This window comes from Lemur catta, chromosome 2 (assembly GCF_020740605.2).
Source record: "Lemur catta isolate mLemCat1 chromosome 2, mLemCat1.pri, whole genome shotgun sequence".
NCBI classification, from domain to species: domain Eukaryota; kingdom Metazoa; phylum Chordata; class Mammalia; order Primates; family Lemuridae; genus Lemur; species Lemur catta.
Genome location: NC_059129.1, coordinates 94,506,144 through 94,529,614, shown reverse-complemented (window position 1 = coordinate 94,529,614; position 23,471 = coordinate 94,506,144). Strand labels below are relative to the sequence as shown.

General features: G+C 36.9%; 1 protein-coding gene across 1 annotated transcript; it reads left to right on the top strand.

Moving 5' to 3' along the window:
* The first annotated feature begins 6,942 nt into the window (after window positions 1-6,942).
* On the top strand, window positions 6,943-23,047 carry MCHR2 (melanin concentrating hormone receptor 2). Its single transcript, XM_045542283.1, has 5 exons — window positions 6,943-7,149; window positions 12,086-12,295; window positions 16,472-16,666; window positions 20,277-20,396; window positions 22,732-23,047. The coding sequence occupies exons 1-5, from the start codon at window positions 6,968-6,970 to the stop codon at window positions 23,045-23,047; spliced, it is 1,023 nt and encodes a 340-aa protein (XP_045398239.1). The 5' UTR covers window positions 6,943-6,967.
* Window positions 23,048-23,471: the final 424 nt, after the last annotated feature.

The window sequence follows — 23,471 nt, the reverse complement described above, 5'->3', positions numbered from 1 at the left end:
ATAACCATCAATGAATTAATATTTCCTTTTTGTATATTTAATGAACAATCTATTAAAAGCACAAAAATAAGTTTATGGTACTTGCTGAAACTTATGAAGTACCAAATATTGCTGGTACCATTAGCTCTTCTAGTTTAGCATATACCTGGAGGGAATGCAGGCTGCTACCTGCCACAGTTAAGAAAAGATGAAAGACAAGAAAGTGATCTTTCTTGACATGGAGCTATCATTTGATTGATGAATTTTCCAATTTGAAATTATTTAAGTAAATTAGTAAAGCAAGAAATTTCTTATAAATATGACAAAAGCATTCATAAAATTTTAATTCTGTAGAATTTCCACCAATACACCAATTTGCCTTTACTTCAAATTCTAGCATTTACAGGAGATGCTAAACATAAGTTTTAAATTGACACCAAGAAAAAACAGTGACTGCCAAGGTAAAAGACCTATTAATTACTTTGTTAGATATTTAAGGTTGTAGATTAAAGGTTACAGTTAACTTATAGAGTTTTTCCACACATCGTTATTTAACAATTCTCTTCCTTTTCCACTCTTTGAAGCTCCCATCTTTCTCGGAGGACTTGAGATCTGGGAGGTAAACATAGCAAGAGGTACAGAGATATGGAAGGGTGAGGCTGAAGAGCTTTGGGCTGAGATTTCAATAGCATGGGAGTTGTCAATAACAAGTGAGCTCTCTGACTCTGCAATTTTTTATGGTTAAGCATTAAAAAAATTAATATGTAGCCAGCCAAATAGATTATACTCCCAAATCTTAGATGTGAGGCCATTAGTCTTAGAAACATACATAGAGAGCTATATTCCTGTGGATTATATTTGGAAAAGAGATATTGAAATTCATAAATGATTTGGGAGACCATGGAAATTGCTATACATAATTCATTGGGAAAAGTTTGCTTATGTCTTAAACTTAAATCATTTTAAAAAATGCATATGTCCCCCAAACCTACTGATTTAAATATATAATCCATGTTTTCTTTTTTAAACTTATAAAAATGCATTAAAAAATCTGTCATAAAAGTTAATTGTTTCTGTATCTCAAATTTCATAATTTTAAAACAATACATTTTATGCACCCTCCTCAATCTCTCATAAACACAAGTATTTCATGATCTAAGTAACAAAATGAAAATTAAAATAATCATGACTTTTTTTATTAGATCTTTGCAGTAACTTAGAATTGACTTTTTCAAATAGCCACATTTGTTGTTTTTAAAACAACATTGAGGTGACTGACTGTGAATATATTTCACCATATGTAAACTTTCAGTGAGTTCAGCCAGTCCTATAAGGCTGTTTTGCCTGAAAATGGCTGTTTTGCTAAATTTTGCAAATGCTTTGGCATCAAATTTCAGCGTAGCAGAAACACAAAATTAACATTTCTGTTAGCTGATTTTTGAAGTTTAAAATAACTGAATAGGAAAGTAAAAGAGAGCAGACGCAGAGTAGGAAAATTAAGATGAAGATAAGCATTAATAAAGAAAAGAGAATATCTCTTTACCTTGAATCTGAATGAGTCCTTGTGGGTTAGATGTGTTCCCTGGAGATGGCAGATACTAGGCTTGGGTGTTTTTTTATCTATTCAGCCAGCTTCTGTCTCTTGAGTGGGGAGTTCAAGCCATTCACATTTATTGAAAGAATTGATAAGTGGGGTGGATTTCTCTTCATCCTGTTGAATAGAAATTTATTGCTTTATTTTACCTCTTGAGCCATTGTGGTATCCGGGCTCTGACCTTTAGCTTTTGAGTGATTTTATACTGGTGGGTGTTTATTGTTCTGATCCTTGTATAATGCAGTTCTGAGTACTTCCTGCAGGACAGGTCTGGTTGAGACAAATCCTGCAGTGTTTGCTTGTCTGAGAAAGTCTTTATTTCTCCTTCATATAAGAAACGTAGTTTTTCAGGATACAAATTCTAGCCTGGCCATTATTCTGTTTGAGAAGACTGAGAATGGGGCCCCAATCCCTTCTGGCACATAAGGCCTTAGTTGAGAAGTCTGCAGTTAGTCTGCTAGGTTTTCCTTTGTAAGTTAGCTTCTGCTTTCGCCTTACTGCTCATAAGAGTACCTCTTTTGCGTTTACTTTGGCCAGTCTGATGACTATGTGGTGTGGTGATTTTCTCTTCACAATGAATCTCCCAGGAGTCCTTTGAGCTACTTGTACCTGGATATCTAGATTTCTAGCAAGGTCATGCAAATTTTCCCCAATTATTCCCTCAAATAGATTTTCCAACCCTTGTGTATTTTCTTCTTTGCCCTTGGTGATGCCTATGATTCTTATGTTTCACCTCTTTACATAATCTCATATTTCTTGTAGGTTTTGTTCGTTCCTCTTGTTTCTCAGATCTTTCTGTTTGACTTGTTTCACTCAGAGATGTTGTCTTCAACCTCCGAGATTCTTTCCTCTTCCTGATCCAGCCTGTTCTTAAGGCTTTTCACTGTGCTTTGTATTTCCTTGAATGAGGTTTTCATTTCCAGAAGTTCTGTTTGATTTTTTTTAATAATTTGATCTCCTTAGTAAATTTTTCATTCATTTCCTGCATTGTTTTTGTGGTCTTTACATTGGGTTTATATTTTCTCTTGTATTTCATTGAGCTTCCTTACAATCTATATGAAGAATTCTTCATCTGTCATTTCAATCTTTTCATTTTGGTTCATATCCATTGGTAAAGAGTTATTGTTCTCTTTTGGTGTCCTTTGACTCTGATTTTTCATGCAAATGGAAACCAAAAGAAAGCTGGTGTAGCCATTCTCATATCAGATAACATAGACTTTAAATCAGCAAAAGTAAAGAAAGACAAAGATGGTCATTATATAATGGTGAGGGGAATAATTCAACAAGAAGTCATAACAATCCTAAATATTTAATATTTATGCACTTAACACAGGTACACCCAAATTCATAAAGCAAACCCTACTTCATCTAAACGAAATGATAAATAGCAGCATCATAATATGTAGGAACTTCCACACCCCACTGACAGAATGGAACAGATCCTCCAAGAAGAAAATAAGCAAAGAAACAATGGGTTTAAATGTAACTTAAGAACAAATGGGCCTAACAGGCATTTACAGAACATTCTACCCAAAAACCACTGAATATACATTCTTCTTATCAACTCATGGAACATTCTCTAAGACTGATCATATCCTAGGCCACAAAACATGTCTCAACAAAAATAAATTATACCATGTATCTTCTCATACAACAGTGAAATAATAGTAGAAATCAATTCCAATAGAAACACCCAACTCTACACAAAGTCATGGAAATTAAAAAACCTACTGCTAAATAGTTATTGAGTTAAGGAGGGAATTAAGATGGAAATCAAAAGTTTCTTTAACCTAAATGACAAAGAAGACATGAAGTTTACAAAGTTATCAAAATCTGTGGGATTCAACAAAAGCAGTCATAAGAAAAAAAAACTATAGCAATAAATGCCTACATCCAAAAGACAGAAAGATCACAAATCAACATTCTAATGAATTGGCTCAAGAAATTGGAAAATGAAAAGCAAACCAACCCAAACCCAGCAGAAGAAAAGAAATAACTAAGATCAGAGTAGAACTAAAGGAAATTCATAATAAAAGAATCATACAGAAGATTAATAAAACAAAAAATTGGTTCTTCGAAAAGGTGACCTAGATTAACCAGAAAAAGAAAAGAAAGGACTCTAATAAGGTCAATCAGAAATGAAAAAAGAGATATTACAACAGATACCACAGAAATACAAAATATCATCTTTGAATACTATAAAAATCTCTATGCACATAAACCTGAAAACATTGAGGAAATGGAAGAATTCTTGGAAACACACAACCTCCCTAGGCTCAATCCAGAAGAAATAGAACTCCTGAACAGACCAATATTAAGTAACAAAATTGAAGCAGCAATATAAAATCTCCCAACAAAAAAAAAGTCCTAGATGAGATGGCTTCACAGCCAAATTTTACTAGGCCTACAAAGAAGAACTGGTACCAATACAAATTATTTCATAACTTGGAGAAGGAGGGAATCCTCCCCAACTCATTCTATGAAGCCAATATCACCTTGATACCAAAGCCAGGAAAGGACACAATAAAAAAGAAAACTACAGACCAATATCACTTATGAATATAGATGCAAAAATTATCAGTAAAATCCTAGCAAACCAAGTTCAGCTGCACATCAAAAAAATAATTCACCACAATCAAGTGGGATTCGCCCCAGAGATGCAAGGGTGCTTCAACATACACAAATCTATGAATGTGATTCACCAAATAAAAAGAAGCAAAGACAAAGATCTCTCAATAGATGCAGGAAAAGCATTCAACAAAATTCAGCACCCTTTTATGATAAGAACTCTTAAAAAATAGGCATAGATGGAATATACTTCAATATTATAAAATCCATATGTGACAAACCCACAGGCAACATCATACTGAATAGAGAAAAATTGAAAGCATTCCTGCTTAGAACTGGAACCAGACAATGTTGCCCCTTGTCACCACTTCTGTTCAAACATAGTGCTGGAAGTCCTAGCCAGAGCAATCAGACAAGAGAAGGAAATCAAGGGTATCCAAATGGGGAAAGAAGAAATCAAACTATTGCTCTTTGTTGATGATATGATCTTATATCTAGAAAACTCCAAAGATTCTGCCAAGAGACTCCTGGAATTGATAAAAAACAATAAGCAAAGTCTCAGGTTATAAAATCAATGTACACAAATCAGTAGCATTCCTACACACCAACAACAGTTGAGCTGATAATCAAATCAAAGACTCAATATCTTTCACAATAGCAAAAAAAAAGAAAATCAAGTACCTAGGAATATATTTAACTAAGGAGGGGAAAGACCTCTACAGGGAGAACTATGAAACACTGAGGAAGGAAATTTCAGAAGATGCAAACAAATGGAAAAACATAACATGCTCATGGCTTGGCAGAATCAACATTGTTAAAATGTCTGCACTACCCAAAGTGATTTACAGATTCAATGCAATACCCATTAAAATATTAATACCAATGTCATGTTTTGCAGCTCTAGAAAAAAATAATTCTACACTTTGTATGGAACCAGAAAAGATCCTGAATAGCCAAAGAAACCTTAAGCAAAAAGAACAAATTGGGAGGCATCTCTTCACCAGACTTCAAGCTATACTACAAGACTATAGTAACCAAAACAGTATGGTACTTGCACAAGAATAGAAACATAGACCAATGGATCAGAACAGAGAACCTAGATATATTAATAAAACCGTCTTCATATTGCCATCTGATCTTAGACAAAGCAGACAAAAACCTACACTGGGGAAAAGAATCCCTATTCAATAAATGGTGCTGGGAAAATCGGATAGCCACATGTAGAAGACTGAAATAGGATCTGCACCTCTCACAACTCACAAAAATTAATTCACAATGGATAGCAAACTTAAACTTAAGGCATGAAACTATAAGAATTCTAAAAGAAGAGATTGGGAAAACTCTTCTAGATATCAGCCTAGGCAAAGAATTTATAAGGAAGACTCCAAAGGCAATCACAGAAACAACAAAAATAAATAAATGGGACCTGATTAAATTAAAAAGTTTCTGTACAGCCAAGGAATCAATCAATAGAGTGAATAGACAACCTACAGAATGGGAGAAAATATTTGTATGCTATACATCCAATAATACTAAATTCTCTTATAGATACATAATAATGTCATCTTCAAATAATGAGAGCTTTTTCCTTTCCAATCCTCATACATCCTATTTTTTTCTTTCCCCATTGTACTAGAGAAGTACAATATTGAAGAGAAGTGGTGACAGTGGACATTCTTTCATAGTTTTTTTTTTTTTTATAGTTAAACAACTTTATTAACATAGTCAAGCAGTGATTAACATTCACATCTATTATGTCACATCATACAAATGTAAATACAAAATTACTACAGTACAATATATATTCTCTGCATGATCCAAAATATTTGGTGGCCCCAAAAAACTCTCTTTAAAATTCAGCAGCTTATCAAAAAGGGAAATGTTCACCATTTCACCATTAAGTATATTATATCTAATCAGATTAAGGAAGTTCCCTTCTATTTTTAGTTCACTAAGGATTTTTATCTTAAGTGAATTTTTAATTTAACATCAAAAATATTTTTGCATCAATTGAGAGAGTGATATGATTTTTTTCTTGTATTTTTCATTTCTTGATTTCCTCATTTTCATTTCATTCTTTTTCATGTCTGTCATGTTACTTTTTATAATTGGATCTCCTCTGCAGATGGCTTTCAGTTTTACATTTCCTTAAATGTTTTAAACATAGTTGTTTTAAATTGTGTCCAATAATTCCATTATCTGAAAACTATACAGCTCTGTTGGTTCTGTTTAGCAGGTTGATTTGTGGGCATTTGTCCCTGTATACTTCTTTGTACATGGTGCCTCCACTGGCTACAATGCTTTTCCCTTCACACAACTGTCCATTGCTGAGCTAACTCTTCCTTATCCTTCAGTCCAGTAATTATCTCAGTAAGTCTTACCCATTCCATTCCTAAGCAATCAGAGTTGGGTGTACCCCACATACTTTATAGCAGACAGAAAAGATATATTTAATGACCTAAGAGTTGCAGGGGTGCTAGCCAATATGAATAGACACACAGGCCAGTAAGAACAGATGTCAGCTATAAACAACCAGTACCAGTGTGTAAAGCATGCAGTACCATAAGGTATGATAAGATGTGAAGACTATCATGCTGTTCTATAATTTGCTGTTTACCTATCTCTTATGATAATCTGTGAGATTATAAACAGAAACGAATCATACTATACTTAACCGTGGAATCCTATGCTGCACAGAATCTTGGTACAAAGCAGGCTCTAAGAAATACTTTTTGAATTGGGTAAAGGAAATCTATATTGGGGGAACTCATTAAGCAAATCACTTCTTATTGCTTCACAGATTTAACCACTGGAAGTCCATGAACAATGAATTCATTTCACTCATTTTATTGGAACACCTCTACTGAACTTTCAAACAAATCCCAGAATGAAGAGTTTGCTTATCAAACCCCCAGTGTTGCAGATACCATCATCCTCCCTTCCATGGTTGGGATTATCTGTTCCACAGGACTGGTTGGCAACATCCTCATTGTATTCACTATAATAAGGTAAGGGCTTCTTTTTCTTTTCTTCCATAATTTGAGCAACCACATTCTTTCTACACTCCCTTAATGAATCTTTTCCTGCGTAGAATTTTGCTTAATGAAATCAGGTTTTGGAAATACTTGCTTAAGATAATTAAAGAAGATTCCATAGATATTTTCATTATGCATTAAGTAACATCTGAGTTGCAGATCTCAAAATGGTAAACCTAGGCCAATGCTTACTGCTGGATCAGTGAATTTTTACAGTGGCAATTCTGTCTTAGCCACATATTAGAATCACCTAGAGAGCTTTAAAAAATCCTGATATGTAGTTTCATCCCAGATCCATTAACTCAGAATCTCTGGTTCTGGGGCCCAGGCAAGAGTTGAGCCTGCAATGAAACCATTTTGTTTTCTGGCAATAAGAGTTATTCTAATAAGCTGACCTGTTTGCACTGGCAAATGAGAGTCTTTTTTACTCACCTAGGCAAAAGAGAGATTCTATCTAATCACCTGAAGATGCAGCAAGTTGTAGATAGTGGGCTGTTCTCCTCCACACAGAACATCCCCATATAGACCAAACTGAAAGGCATCTGCCCTCCTGCCTTGGCTCCACATATCCCATCTAATTCAGGCTAATTCCTCCTTCTCAAGGAGGTTTAACCAGGAGAATAAGAAAAGATTATTTGTTTTCTATGTACTTGACAAAATGAATTTAGAATTAGGGCACACATGCCCTGTCACTACTTGATATCTTTACTATCCTGATTATTTACACAGTTAAGTTTTACTGGTTTTAAGCAATATGAGATGTTAAATTCTTTTGTTCTGGTCTTGATTATACTTATAATCACCATTTTTAAAAATGTCCATATTTATATGTTATAAAAGAGGTTCTAGAGTATAAGTTGAATATCTCTTATCCAAGATGTTTGGGACAGAAGTGGTTAGAATCTTGAATTTTTTCAAATTTTAGAATATTTGTTTATATATAATGAGGTATCTTGGGAATGGGACCCAAGTCTAAACACAAAATTCATTTATGTTTCATATACACTTTATACACATAGTCTGAGAGTAATTTTATGTAATATTTTTAATAATTTTGTGCATGAAACAGAATTCGTGTTCATTAAACGATAAGAAAACAAAGATGTCATTATCTCAGCCACCTGTGTGGACAATCTGTGGTTGTTTGGCATCACTGTTATTTCCAACTTTAAGTTTGTATGGTACCAATAAGAAACCATTTTCTTACACTTATTCATACATATGTACTTAACAGTATAAAATATGACATACCATTAATACAGTGAAAAAAATAACGTGTTCAGGGTAACTAAGCAGCACAGTAGCATCACCAGAATAGCTGTATCGGCTGTTAAACAACAGCAGCTGAAGGGGGTTGGGAGGGTCAATGTTACACTGTTAGTTTTACTTAATCCACAGCATATATTGTTATTTTTTATTGTAAAAGGTAAACATGGTGTTAGTGGAAATTTTGAAAAAGTATCAGAAATTATAGAGAATAAAGTAAAAAATCAGGCCAGGCACTGTGGCTCATGCCTGTAATCCTAGCACTCTGGGAGGCGTAGGCGGGCGGATTGCTTGAGCTCAGGAGTTCGAGACCAGCCTGAGCAAGAGCGAGATCCTGTCTCTACTGAAAAAATAGAAAGAAATTAGCTAGACAACTAAAAATATATATAGAAAAAATTAGCCAGGCATGGTGGCACATGCCTGTAGTCCCAGCTACTCGGGAGGCTGAGGCAGGAGGATTGCTTGAGCCCAGGAGTTTGATGTTGCTGTGAGCTAGGCTGACACCACCGCACTCTAGCTCAGCAACAGAGTGAGAATCTGTTTCAAAAAAAAAAAAAAGAATAAAGTAAAAAATCAGTTATACTGCTACTACCAAACAGATGATCATTGTAATCACTTGACATACTATTCCTGCATATTTTTTATTTATTTTTTTTATTTCAGCATATTATGGGGGTACAAATGTTTAGGTTACATATATTGCCCTTGCTCCCCCCAGTCAGAGCTTCAAGCGTGTCCATCCCCTAGACAGTGCGCATTGCACTCATTATGTATGTATATGCCCATTCCCTCCTCCCTCCAGCACATCTGCCCGACACCCAATGAATGTTATTCCTATATGTGCACATAGGTGTTGATCGGTTAAAACCAATTTGATGGTGAGTACATGTGGTGCTTATTCCCGCATATTTTTAAACAAATGTTTAAATAAATTTGGAGTCATACTATATACATAATCAATATTCTTTTTTTTACTTAATAGTATAAGTATTTTTGCATTTGATTAAATATTCTTCCAAAGATGTTTAACAGTTATATCATGTGTGGTATTATGGAATACCATAATTTATTTTATCATTCCTCCAATTAGTGAGCATTAGATATGGCCGTGTTAACCATATGGAAAACATGTTAGCCAAAATTATCACAAGTCTATGTATTTTATTTTAAATGTTTGAGTCATAAGAGACAGAAATCTAACGAAGACGGATAACAGGAAATCTGAAGATAAGTTAGACCCTAAAAAAGGATGTAAGTTATATAGCTAGAAATTTTACAATTTCCATTTAATTATTTTTAATTTCTATGCTGTCATTTTTAGTAAAAAGGTAATAATAAATATAATGTGTTATTTATATTTATAGCACCTTATACCCAGATAAATATATCCTTTGTTTCAGAATTCTCTTTGTGTTATACAAAATATTGTCTAGAAACATTTCTATTTAATTATTTTTAATTTCCAATTAATGGCCTGCACGGTCCTCAACAATAGAATTACCATAATTTATTATCAGTAAGTGATGGGTACCTGTCTAGAGGAAAGCAGGGTCTATGCATCTAATTGCTGCAATTGAGAGCTAAGCAATCGCTTATTGTTTATACCCCAATTCAAATACAAATAGCATCTATTTATAAGCTAAGATTTATGATTTTTTTTCTTAGTGTGTAACTCTTTCTACCTGACCCCTAGTATCTGTCCCCCTGCAAACTCCTCTCCATCTCCCACTCCCAATAACCCGGAGACGACCAGGGATGAGAGACCAAGGACAGTCACTTGGCTGCTCTTTTGGTTGACATGATCTTTCCCTCAAGTCTTCTCTCCCTCTTGGTGATTCTGGTGTGAATCATCAAGCTCCCGAGAGAAAGGAACAAGCCTGTTTTATTAGAGGCATCAACAACGACTAGAGTACGGTTGCTCTGTATCAGGACTCAATGGCAGTAACTTTCCCCCACAGTGTATGTGGCCAAGGCCTGTACAAAATATGGCCTCGCCTAGTCTGATGTTTCACATGAGGATTTGGCAGCTTAGAAATGATGAAGTTAAGTTCACAGGCTGTAAAATTTGTTGCCAGTGAATAACAAAGACACACTGGTTTCCAAACAGCAGAGCAGTAGCCCTGGATAGGAAGTGAACTAGCAATTGTGGAATAATCTTAGGGTTAATTCTTATGTGTGCTTTAAATTCTTATTTGACCTCAGTGTAGCTGCCACTTCTGCCAAGAAACCTGCCCTGACAGTCCCCAGGGGAGAGGAGGGGCCCCTACCTTGAGCTCCTTGTACTTGTCTCTGGCTTTCTCTCATCAAACTGTAGTGTGGCCATTTATGTATGCATGCCTAGACATAAGCTCCTTGATGATAGAACTTCCATATTATTTAGCTTTACAGCCTCAGAGCACAATAGTATGCCTGACATATAATTGGTGTTCAATAAAATGTTTATGAATTTATGAACAACATCTCTCAAATAAAGATGATACCTGTTTATTATTGAAAGTGTCAGCTCCTTGAAGATAGGAACCAACAGAATTTTAAATTTAAATTTCTGCTGTCAGAAAATCCTTTCACCTATAGGTGAGAGTGCCACATCTAGATAGCAATGCTTTCCCTCCCCCTCCCATCCCCGCTGCCTGTACAAGACATAAGGTCATTCTCAGTGCAGTCTATCTGTTCACTCATTTCAATTCCTCTCCTCGCTGTCTGGATTTCATGGTCTTCATTAATAGTCTTTGCAATTGGGTTAGATTTTACAGGAATATTTCTAAGTAATCATTGACATGTTAACAATGATCTCAGCTGTGGTAAAAAAACATCATTAGACAATAGAAACCATTTATTTTTATTCTTCAGCTCTTTTAGGTGCTAAGAATGAGTAAAGACTAAGCCTTTTGCCTGAGTGTGTTTAAGGTTGGTATAATTTGTTGCTGCTTAGAAAATTACCCCAAAACATAGTGGCTTGAAACAATAAATATTTATTATCTCACATAGTTTCTCAGAGTCAGGAATCCAGGAACAGCTTGATTGGTTGGTTCTGGCTCTCTCATAAAGCTGCAATTAAGTTGTCCTCCAGCGTTACAGTCATCTGAAGGCTTGGCTAAGGCTGGAGGATCTACTTCCAAGGTTTTACTTAGATACTGGGCAAGTTGGTGCTGGTGGGTTGCTGGCTGGAGCTTCAGTTCCTCTCCACCTGGATCTCTCCATAGTGTTGCTTGAGTCTCCTCACAAGATGGCAAATGTCTTCCACCAGGGAGAGTGATCCAACAGAGAGCAAAGAGAGAACTTCACAGTGCATTTGCATCCTAATTTCAAAGTCAAACACTGCAATGTCCACTATATTCTAGTTGTTAGAAGCAAGTTATTAAGTTCAATACTCAAAAGAGAGGGAATTAAGCTCCACTGATTGAAGAGTATCAAAGACTTTGTAGACATATTTTTAAACCACCACAGTTAGTTATCAAATAAATAGTTCAAAATGTTTCAATATAAACAAGACCAGGCATTCCTCTATGCATTTGTGTAGGTTTTCCTTTAACTTTGATAATTCATTATAGCAATTATTAATAAAAATTTGTAATAGGTGGTATATATTGAGGAAGGTGCATACTTTCAATGTCAAATCTCATTTTCCCTCCATTTCTTCCAGGTCTAGGAAAAAAACAATCCCTGACATTTATATCTGCAACCTGGCTGTGGCTGATTTGGTCCACATCATTGGAATGCCTTTTCTTATTCACCAGTGGGCCCGGGGGGGAGAGTGGGTGTTTGGGGGACCTCTGTGCACCATCATCACGTCTCTGGATACCTGCAACCAGTTTGCCTGTAGTGCCATCATGACTGTGATGAGTGTGGACAGGTAAGTGAAGAGACTTTGAAATATCTTAATACAATTCAGAAGGTCCTGTGCTTCCCCCCAAGTTCATTCCAATTTAAGCAACATCAGCATTGGTTTATAACAGCAAACTCCTGTTCCTTTGTTTGTTTCATTGTAGAACTGATTACTTAAAAATATTTTATTCAGTTTCACAGAGGTCTATCTTTTTAATGGAAAATGTGAAACACTAAAATCCCCTTTTTTCTAATCATTCTTTTTGACCTTGGTTTTATTTGCAATTCATTGTGAGAAAAAACATCACAAAACCATGAAATGTTAGAAACCAGAATGGACTCCATCATTTTTGCAGTAGGAAGCTGAGGCCTAGAGAGGTAAGGGTATTTGCTACAGGCACACGGAGAGCTACAGGCAGAGCTGAGAATTGAGACAGGCCTCCTCACTCCCTGTCCAGGGCTGTTTCTGCTACCTTCACTGTCTCATGGTCTTGTTATCACCTGGCAGCTCTAATGAGTCAGTGGGGTAGATATAGGTTCCTATAAGAAATGATTTCCCAGTACAAGGAAGACCATCTTTTACACAGATTCTTATGATTGGTTGATGCAAATGCTGCCATTTTACATCATTAGAAATTTATTCCACTATATCCTGGAATGTGCTATAGCCATTTTCACCAGCCATGGAAGCCATTATTTGGGGAGATGATGGTGACGGTGATACTTACGGAGCCAAAGAGTGGTAGACAGCCCAGTTCAGACCCAGGCCATCCAACTTTGGAGATGGCAGGTAGTTTGTAACTCTCTGACCTCTCTGGGAAGCATGCAAGCTAGGATGTGCCCTGCATTATCCAGAAGCCAGGACCGCCACACCCAGTCCTAGCAGGTCTCCCCAGACAGAAACAGGGCCTAAGGACAACCGTAATACTTCCAACAGTGATATGCGGTCTTCAAGACCAACCCACTTAAAATCTCCATCTGCCTTCTTTCTAACCCAACCCCAACTCAACACATTTGATCACTCTTTCTCTGATCTACTTTTTCCTTTGCTTCAGATATATTACATAATTCATCTTGTGTGTATATGTTTGTGTGTGTATTGTGTTTTGTCTAGTTCCCCCTGCACCTCAAATGTAAATTTTTCCAAGGTTTTTGTCCACCAATACATTCCAATTGTCTGTGTAACAGTGCCTGAGCTCTGCTTCCTTCTCCTTCCAAGTGGGTCTTTGGGGTGGGGAAATCATGAACCTTTCTTTAAATGAATAAATAAAGGAATGGCAAGGTTCATATAAATCATTCACTCTGACAAAAATGAATAATTATGGTAATGTTTTATGCATTTTTACATCCTACTGCTTTTCTGCAGGAGAATTTTCAAAATATAGAATATGCTTCTCTGTTTATAATTAACACCACATTTTTAAATCAATAAACTGTATAGATCTAGTTAGCTCAGCCCAGTGCTGCCTGTGTCTTGAGAAAAGCCCCATGAGCTTGCTGGGATTCCAACCCCAGGGTGAGGCCCTGTGTAGTACAGGCCTACTGCAGAAAAGCAACCTATGGTACAGGTTATGCCAACAGTAATCCCGTTCTTGGGGGAATAAAAGCTTCCTTATGCCTTGTATCTGGGAAGTAGGAAAATATTGGCTTTTTGGGATTAAAAAAAAAAAAGAGGGGTATTTGTACTTCTTCTGTAAGCCTCTTACTGCAAATAAAGTGAATGGGAATTTTCTGCCTTGGAACAGACCAAATGTATATGGTTCCTAATGTTGACAGATTTTTTTCCTCTGTGTACATGTATGTGTATGTGTGTGCACACATGCCTATGTATCATACACCTGAATGGCCTATTGCTTTGTCTTGTTTTAATCCAATGGACACAGTATGCTAAAATTTTATTTTATGTTTAAGACATTCAGGCTCTTTCTTTCTTTCTCCCACCCTCACACTAGAGGATCGGGTGGCAAGAGGCAAATGAAGATTCTGTAAAACTGAACCTTTTCCTCCCCAGCATTTCTTATAATTCTGACTCTGCTAAATTCATAAAAGTTCCACAAAATCTGCAATTTTGTAAAATAGTTTGCTTTGTAAGGCCGTAACTAAATGTCAGTGCCATCAGTACGCTTTATTGTTTATACATTTAAGTCACCTCAATTGCCCATTTAATAGATCATACATTTAAAAGGTTTTCAATAACTTTCGTTTTTGTTTCTCTGATTAGTAATAACTGCAAGTGTATAGAATACTTAATAGTGGGTTCATAACTCCAAAGCAATATAAAAAATTGTAAATGTCCAAAATATTAAAAGTGTTTGCCTACAGATGAAAGCTACCTAGACTTTCATTAGTGGCTACTTTTGTAAACATATTCTCTAGAACACCAAAAGTCGATAAATAGGAGCCAAAATTTCCTATTTGTTCATTCATTCGTTCAACAAATATTTCTTGAGCATGGATAATGTTCCAGAGACTGCCGGACACAGGGGATGCAATGGCCTTAAACTAATAGTCAAGGCGCCTGCCCTCATGGGGCTTCCGTTCAACAGTACGGACAGACAGTGTGTGAAGAGTCACACAAGTTAATGTATATTTCCACACAGTGATACACATTAAAAAGGAAAAGTAGAGTCTCCCTGTGATTTGCATTTACAGTCATGGGCCGTCGTATAGAGCGTGTGGTCAGGAAATGCTTCTCTGAGAGGGAGACAGTTAAACAGGGCCTTGAAGGAAGAACAGGAGGAAGTGGAGGCAGATTCTGCCAGGCAGGTAGAACAGCATGTGCCTAACCTTACAGGGGGAGGAGCTTGAAGGAAGACAAGAGAGAGACTGGCACAAGCTCCAGCTTGAGCAGCAGGCAGGGCCAGGCAAAGAAAGACCTAGTCATCGTCATGGTCATGGTAAGAATTCTGAATTTTATCTGAATGGTGGTGAAAAGCCATGGAAAGGTTTTCAGCCAGGGAGGGTTGCTATCAGAGAAGACTCCGTAATTGCTTGATACCATGACTTCCTTATCCCATAATTCCAGTCAGAATGGTGGCTGGGCTGCTATGCAATCACTACTTCATCCACCTCCCCAGCAGGGAGGGAGGGGGCCTTCTCTCCTTAGCCACAGGGAATGCACATGCGGTGTGCAAGGGAGGCGGGATGAGGAGCCCTGGCCAGAAACCTTTCCCTGTGTGCTAAAGGTCCCTTAATTGAATGCAAAATGTCCTGCCTCTGGTGCCAAACTGAAAGAGCAAGAGGACAGGAAATTTTTCATTTTTATGAAAAAAAAATTCTTCAGTAAGCAGCTCTACAAAAACTTGGAGAAAATTAAGCGACCATTGAAACTATTTTTTACATTTGTTTAATTTCTGTTAATACCACCTTCTCCCACTCCAACCCCAGCAAAGATGCATTGTCTCAAATAGTCTTCCTCCTGAATCTGCACTCTCTTTTCATCCTTCAGCTTTCAGTTAGCTCTGAAAAATTCTTACACTTGCTGGAGGACCAAACATATTTGAAATGTCAGGATTTCAAGTTTGATTAATGGTGCTTTTTTTCTAGGTCTAAAATAGAAAAAAAGAAAAACACTTCCCTGTGAAATTAGCCCATTTCCTCTCTCTGGCTTCTAGCCTAAGTACCCTGAGGAATTTGCGTTGTCTATAATAGTCATGCTTGTTCATCCCCACTGTGATTTCTGTGAACTGAACCTCCAAGGACCTGGGGACCGTATTGTAAAGCAATCTGGGCAAAATGTTCTGTCCTATGTGCCTGAACCTCATTTTGCTAGGGAATTCTCCTATCAGCCCCTACACTTTCCTCCTTCCTGCCTCTACATGAGTAAATCCTGCTGGGGAGTGGGTTAGTAATATTTCCTCCTGTAGGAAATTCCTGTTCAGAGACAAAGTTTTCCAGAGCCCCATTTACAGGGGAAGCACCTTTGTAAACAAAGAGTACACTGCAGAATTTTACCATTATCAGTGTGTTCATAAAAGGAACAGCTATTTCAGTGAGTGTTTTATTCAAACTTGCAGGGTTAAGAGTTGTTTTCTCTACAGGTACCAGGCAGCTCTGAAAAAAATAGAACTTTCTTTTGCCTTGATAGAGGTGTGCTTCAGGGAGGATAATAATACTAATAATTTACTCTTGTTGTGAACGTTTCATCCTTAGAGCTCAGTGCTTTTATTGATTGTCCCCAAGCCCTTCTTAACTGGCTTTGCAGGTACTTGGCCCTCGTCCAACCATTTCGACTGACGAGTTGGAGAACAAGGTGCAAGACCATCCGCATCAATTTGGGCCTTTGGGCAGCTTCCTTTATTCTGGCATTGCCTGTCTGGGTCTACTCGAAGGTTATCAAATTCAAAGACGGTGTCGAGAGTTGTGCTTTTGATTTGACATCCCCTGACGATGTACTCTGGTAAGTTGTTAAAACTTAAGAAAAAAATAGAGTTGAATTAAGTTGTGAAGTACTTCATCCGCCTTGTCAAACAAGGGAGCAGCCTCGAAGAGAGTCCTTATGGTTCCTCTTCTCACCTGTCTCTCTGCTTAGCTTTTTCCTTTATGCCATCAGGGTGGAAGTCTGGCTTTAAGGAGAGGGCAACCTTTAGAAAAAGATTTTGAATTTAATCATGTCACCTCAGTAGCCACAAATATATTTGAATATGGATTTTAAAGATCCGTGGCAGCCAGACATGGTGAGAATGTAGCAGTCAAGGGAAGGGAAGAGTCTCCAAAAGAATTTAAGAGTTATTCAGACTCAAACCTCATTAACATGCAATTGTAGTTTTCTTGAATTGTGTCCCCCACAAAAATATGTTCAAGTCCCCCTCCCCATACCTGTGAATGTAACCTTACTTGGAAATAGGGTCCCTGCAGATGTAATCAAGTTAAGATGAGGTCCTACTGGATTAGGGTGGGCCCTAAATCTAGTGACTGGTGTCCTGATAAACTCATAAATTCCTAGACACATACAACCTACCAAGATTGAACCATGAAGAAATAGAAAACCTCAACAAACCATTAACAATTAATGAGATCAAAGCTGTAATAAGTCTCCCATCAAAGAAAACCCCAGGGCCTGATGAGTTCTACCAAACATTTAAAGAAGCTCTAATACCAGTTCTACTCAAACTCTTAAAAAAAAATTTAAGAGGAGGGAGTACTTCCAAACTCATTCTACGTGACCAGGATTATTATGATACCAAAACCAGAAAAGGACACAACAAAAAGAGAAAATAATAAGCCCATATCACTGTTGAACATAGATGCAAACATTCTCAACAAAATACTAGCAAACTAAATTTAACAAAACATTAAAAAGATAACTCACTATATTCAAGTGGGATTCATCCAAGGGATGCAAGGATTGTTCACCGTACGCAAATCAGTAAATGTGATACATCATATTGACAGAACAAAAACCATATGATCATTTTAATAGATGCCAAAAAAGCATCCAACAAAATTCAGCATCCCTTTATGATAAAAACCCTCATCAAACTGGTTATAGAAGGAACATGCCTCAAAATAATAAAGGCCATGTATGACAAACCCACAGCTCTCATTGTACTGAACAAGGAAGACTTAAAGACCTTTCCTCTAAGATCTAGAATGAGACAAGAATGCTCATTTTCAACCACTTTTAATCAACATAATACTGGAAATCCCAGCCAGAGCAATTAGGCAAGAGAAATAAATAAAGGGTACCCAAATTGGAAAGGAAGAAGTCAAATTACCCTTGTTTGCAGACAACATGATCTTATCCTGAGAAAAACCTAAAGATGCCACCAAAAAAAAAAAAACCCTGTTAAAAGTGATAGATAAATTCAGTAAAGTTGCAGAATACAAAATCAACACACAAAAATCAGTAGATGTATATATGCCAACAGCAAACAATCTAAAAAAGAAAAGGAAGCAATCCCATTTACAGAAGCTATGAAGAACATAAACTACCTAGGAATCAATTTAACCAAAGAAATGAAAGATCTATACAAGGAAAACTATACAACACTGATGAAAGAAATTGAAGAGGACATAAAAAATGGAAAGATATTTCATGCTTGTGGATTGGAAGAATTAATATTGTTAAAATGATGATGCTATCCAAAGCAATTTACAGATTTAATGTAATCTCTGTCAAACCACCAATGATACTCCTCACAGAAATAGAAAAAAAATGCTAAAATTTATATGGAACCACAAAAGACCTTGAATAGCCAAAGCAATCCTGAGCGAAAAGAACAACGTTGGAAGCATTACAGTACCTGTCTTCAAAATTTACTACAAAGTCACCAAATCAGCATGATACTGGCATAAAAACAGATACGTAAACCAATGGAAGTGAATAGAGAACCCAGATATAGATACATACATTTACAGCCAACTCATCTTCAACAAAGGCACCAAGAATATACAATAGTGAAAGGACTGTCTCTTCAATAAATGGTACTCAGATAACTATATGTAGAAGAATGGAACTAGACCTCTATGTCACCATACACAAAAATCAAATGAAATGGATTAAAAACTTAAATATAAGACCTTAAACTATGAAACTGCTTAATAAAATTGGTGAAATGTTCCAGGACATTGGTCTGGGTGAATATTTTATGTGTAAAACCTCAAAAGCACAGGCAACCAAAGTAAAAATAGACAAACGGGATCACATCAAGCTAAAAAGCTTCTGCACAGCAAAGGGAACAATCAGCAAAGTGAAGAGACAACCCACAGAATGGGAGAAAATATTTGAAGTACACTATTTGATCTTTACAAATTATATGAATGTATTAAAGTATCATATGTACCCCCAAAACTATGAACATCTATACTATGCATCTATACAAAAATTGTTTTAAAACATGAGATTGATTGTTGATTCATTATTTCTCCCATCAGCATTGAATGCCCTCATGAACCAAAATCATCAGCCAATTGAAATGTGAAATGATACTTATAATAGTTACTAGAGTTGATATATAAATATGAGCCTCGACCTATCTAAAAGGAGAGCATAACCTGAGGCTGACTATATGACCACATGACTTGTTTTTTGGCCTGTGTCAAAGAAACAAATGACAACAACAACAACAACAAAATGCACTATTTTTACACTGACAGCTGCTTCTACTTCTGCTATGTTTGGCTGATTATGGTAAAGCATATTCTGAGGCTGCAGCTTCTGTTGTTCCTCCTAGAATTAAGTCTTTCAGGTGAACTGAGACTGGAGCTACTGGGCTGCATTCAGGGTCCCTCTGGTCCCAGGTGCTCTCTCTGCCTCCCTCTCCACGCCCATCCAATTTGGGCCCGCCTCCTTTTACCAAGACCAGAGTTCTGCCAGGAAGGAGGAGACTTGGCATCTGTGCAGGAACAGAGTTTGCTCACCTGAGAACCCCCCACCGCCCGCCCCAGACTCCCACCTCCCGAGAGGAGCATGGAGGGAAGACTGACTGATTTATAGCAGGAGCTCCTGTGTGCCACTGGGAGATCATCTGGAGCCTGGGTTACAAGCATGGTCTCTAGGGCCCAGCTGCTTGTTTGGGTTCAAATCCCACCCCTGCCACTTATTAACTGGGTAATCTTGGACAAGCCACTTAACCTCTTTGTGCCTCAGTTTCTTCTATAACATGAGGATACTAATGACATCACATTCATGGGGTTGCACAGATTCAATGGGCTAAAATATGCAAAGTACTTAGAACAGTGCTCACTACATAATAAATGCTACCTGATGTTGCCTATTGCTATTAATAACTCTAAAGATAATGATAAGTAGTCTCATCTGTTCTGCGCTCAATACACTTGGGCTTGGCTAGAGAAGAGGCAAGCATCACTGTTAGTGAACAATGAAGAGCAGGACTCCTCTGTGATAAAGCAGCCAAAGATTCTGAGCTTTCCCCCAAGAATTTTTATCCTGAACACTGAAAAAATCAAAAGATCATGCCTCAAAAACTGTAAAATCCAATTCCTAGTGCAGTGAATGTAACAGTGATGTATTCTCTCTCTCTCTCTCTCTCTTTCTCATTTTACAGGTATACACTTTATTTGACAATAACAACTTTTTTTTTCCCTTTACCCTTGATTTTGGTGTGCTATATTTTAATTTTATGCTATACATGGAAGATGTATCAACAAAATAAAGATGCCAGATGGTAAGTGTTTGCCTTATTTTGCTTTATTTGTTAAGAGTTTAGATATCCTAAGACATCTGCAGAAGAAACTTAAGCAACAATAACTTAAAACATACTACACTTAGACACGTAAGCATTGACAAATGTGTACAGCAGGCTTTTTGAAAAAATAAGACATGTTCTGAATCAGCTAATTGAAGATCTTTCAGTGATAAAGTGTTTTAGTAGTACATTTTGCAGAGTTGCATATGTATGTAAATATATTAGATGTTGTGTTCAACCTTTTAATTTCTGTGTTTTGATTTTTTTTTTATTTAGAGGGGAAGAGTTTCATTAATATTTGAATTAGAGAAGCAGCGTCTTATTAATATTAGAAGGAGATTAATTAGAAGTAAATAAAGCCAAAGAGTTAACCTAAAGACAATAAAGTTGGGAAAGACCTTTGAAGATACTTGTCTCTAAAACCGCATAAATAAATCTAAATTATTTTCAATTTGAAATTGTGTATACCGAATTGGTCAAATGAGTAAGTCAGTAATTATATAACCGGTTGGGTAAAAACATTTTTAAATTTATTAACATTTGACTTTTCAATAGATTTTTGTGTTTCTTTTGGAAAAGCAAGCTTGCTGGGTTTCCCTGCACACTATTTGTTGTAATGCTGAGAAGATTTTAAAAAGGTTATATGAACAATTTAACCATCATTAATCAAAATTTGTGACAAACTCTGGAACAAAAGGTTTATGTAGTCTATTGGCTCACAACTTTTTTTTCCCCACTTAGCTTCTTGAAATTCTGTGGAGGTCTTAAGTTATTAAAGGGTAATCTATTTGGCATGGGAAAAGGAAACAGCCACAGTTACGGGGAAAAACTTCAGCTTCTAAATGCATCACAGGGAGCTGAGTTGGTGAGAAGGTTGAAATGGAATCATATGGAATATTAAGACACCAGCAGCTGGAGAGGATGCCTGAACCTTTTTAAAACAGTTCTCCAAATCAGATCATTTTGCTCCTAACACTTTTCTCAGAAATGCTAGGAGCATCTTATGAAAAAAAGCTCCTACCCTCCAGTTATGCCTCAAAATGCAAGAAGTCAGAGGAAGCATGGTGCCTACTTGGATAAACTGCAGGAGGATCGTTGTCTTTGAGTGATTTTCAATCCCCATACTTTTTTTCATATTATTCCCAAGCCTTATTCAACTGCTTCCACTGTGTCCCGGGGAAATTTCTATCAAAAGTCTAAATATGACATAACATGATAAAATTTGGAAATTTTAAAATGTTTTATTTTGGAATAACTTTACATTTATAGGAAAGTAGATAGTAGAGATATAGTACAGACAGTACAGAAATACTGCAGATCTTTACAGACAGAACAAAGGGTTTCCAAATACCCCTCACCCAGTTTTCCCATTGTTAACATCTTACATTACCATGGTACGTTTGTCAAGACAAAGAAAACAGCATTAGTACATTACTATGAACTAAATTCCACCCTTCATTGGACATCACCAGTTTTACCATTAAAGTCCTCTATCTGTTCCAGATTCAACCCAGAATAATGTATTGCATTTAGTTGTCATGTCTTCCCAGTCTTCTCTGGTCTGTGATAGTTTCTCATTCTTTCCTTGTTTTTTATGACCTTGATAATCCTAAGGAGTACCAGCCAGGTATCCTGTAGAAGGTTCCCAATCTGGATTTGTCTAATATTGTATCATGATTAGATGGTAGTTATGCATTTTTGGAAAAAAACAACTCAATATATCAGGGATTAAATGATAGCTACATGGTGTCATTGTTGATATTAGCCTTGATGACTTGGTTAAGGTAGTGTTTGCCAGATTTCTCCACTGTGAAACTATTTATCCCTTTCTCTATTCTCTGGAAGTGAGTCACTAAGTATAGCATACCCGCAAGGGAGAAGTGGGAAGGTGGGAATTAAGCTCCATTTCCTTAAAGGGGAGTATCTGCTTGTATTATTTGGAATTCTGTAAAGGTCTGTCTCTTCTCCCCCTATTTTATTCTATATTATTTATATCAGTATAGACTCATGTATGTTTATTTCATACTTTGAGTTATAATTCAATACTTTGTTATTTATTTTGTTTCTCAAAATGTCCCAGCTTTGAGAACTTCGACAAGTGTTTTTTTCTTTTTTGTTTGTTTTACTTTGAGAAGTTTTTAACAGGAATGAAAAAGAATGTTTTTGCAATGCTCTGAATAAGTAGGCATATAAAAAATGAGCTTCATATTTCTCTGTAAAGCCATTATGAGCTGTCCAGAAAGTTCTACGGAGATACTGACCCATGATTTCTACAGTTGTTTATGTTCTGTCTGTTGAAACGTTTCCTTCGCAGTTGCAATGCCAGTGTACCCAAGCAGAGAGTGATGAAGCTGACAAAGATGGTGCTGGTGTTGGTGGCAGTCTTCATCCTGAGTGCTGCCCCCTATCACACGCTACAGCTGCTGAACTTACAGATGGATCAGCCCACACTGGCCTTCTACGTGGGCTATTATCTCTCCATCTGTCTCAGCTATGCCAGCAGCGGCATTAACCCTTTTCTCTACATCCTGCTCAGTGGAAACTTTCGGAAACGCCTGCCTCAAGTTCAAAGGAGGGTGACTGAGAGGGAAATCAACAATATGGAAAACACCCTGAAATCGAGCTTTTAGGAAAATACACAGATCACCAAGAGTCTAGACAGGATCATGTATGTCATTGATATTATTAGAAAGAGCAGATAGGCTGGGCACGGTGGCTCACGCCTGTAATCCTAGCACTCTGGAAGGCCGAGGTGGGTGGATCATTTGAGATCAGGAGTTTGAGACCAGCCTGAGCAAGAGCAAACCCCGTCTCTACTAAAAAATAGAAAGAAATTAGCTGGACAACTAAAAATATATACAGAAAAAATTAGCCAGGCATGGTGGCACATGCCTGTAGTCCCAGTTACTTGGGAGGCTGAGGCAGGAGGATTGCTTGAGCCCAGGAATTTGAGGTTGCTGTGAGCTAGGTTGACGCCACAGCACTCTAGCCTGGGCAACAGAGTGAGACTCTGTCTCAAAAAAAAAAAGAAAAGAAAAGAAAAGAAAGGGCAGA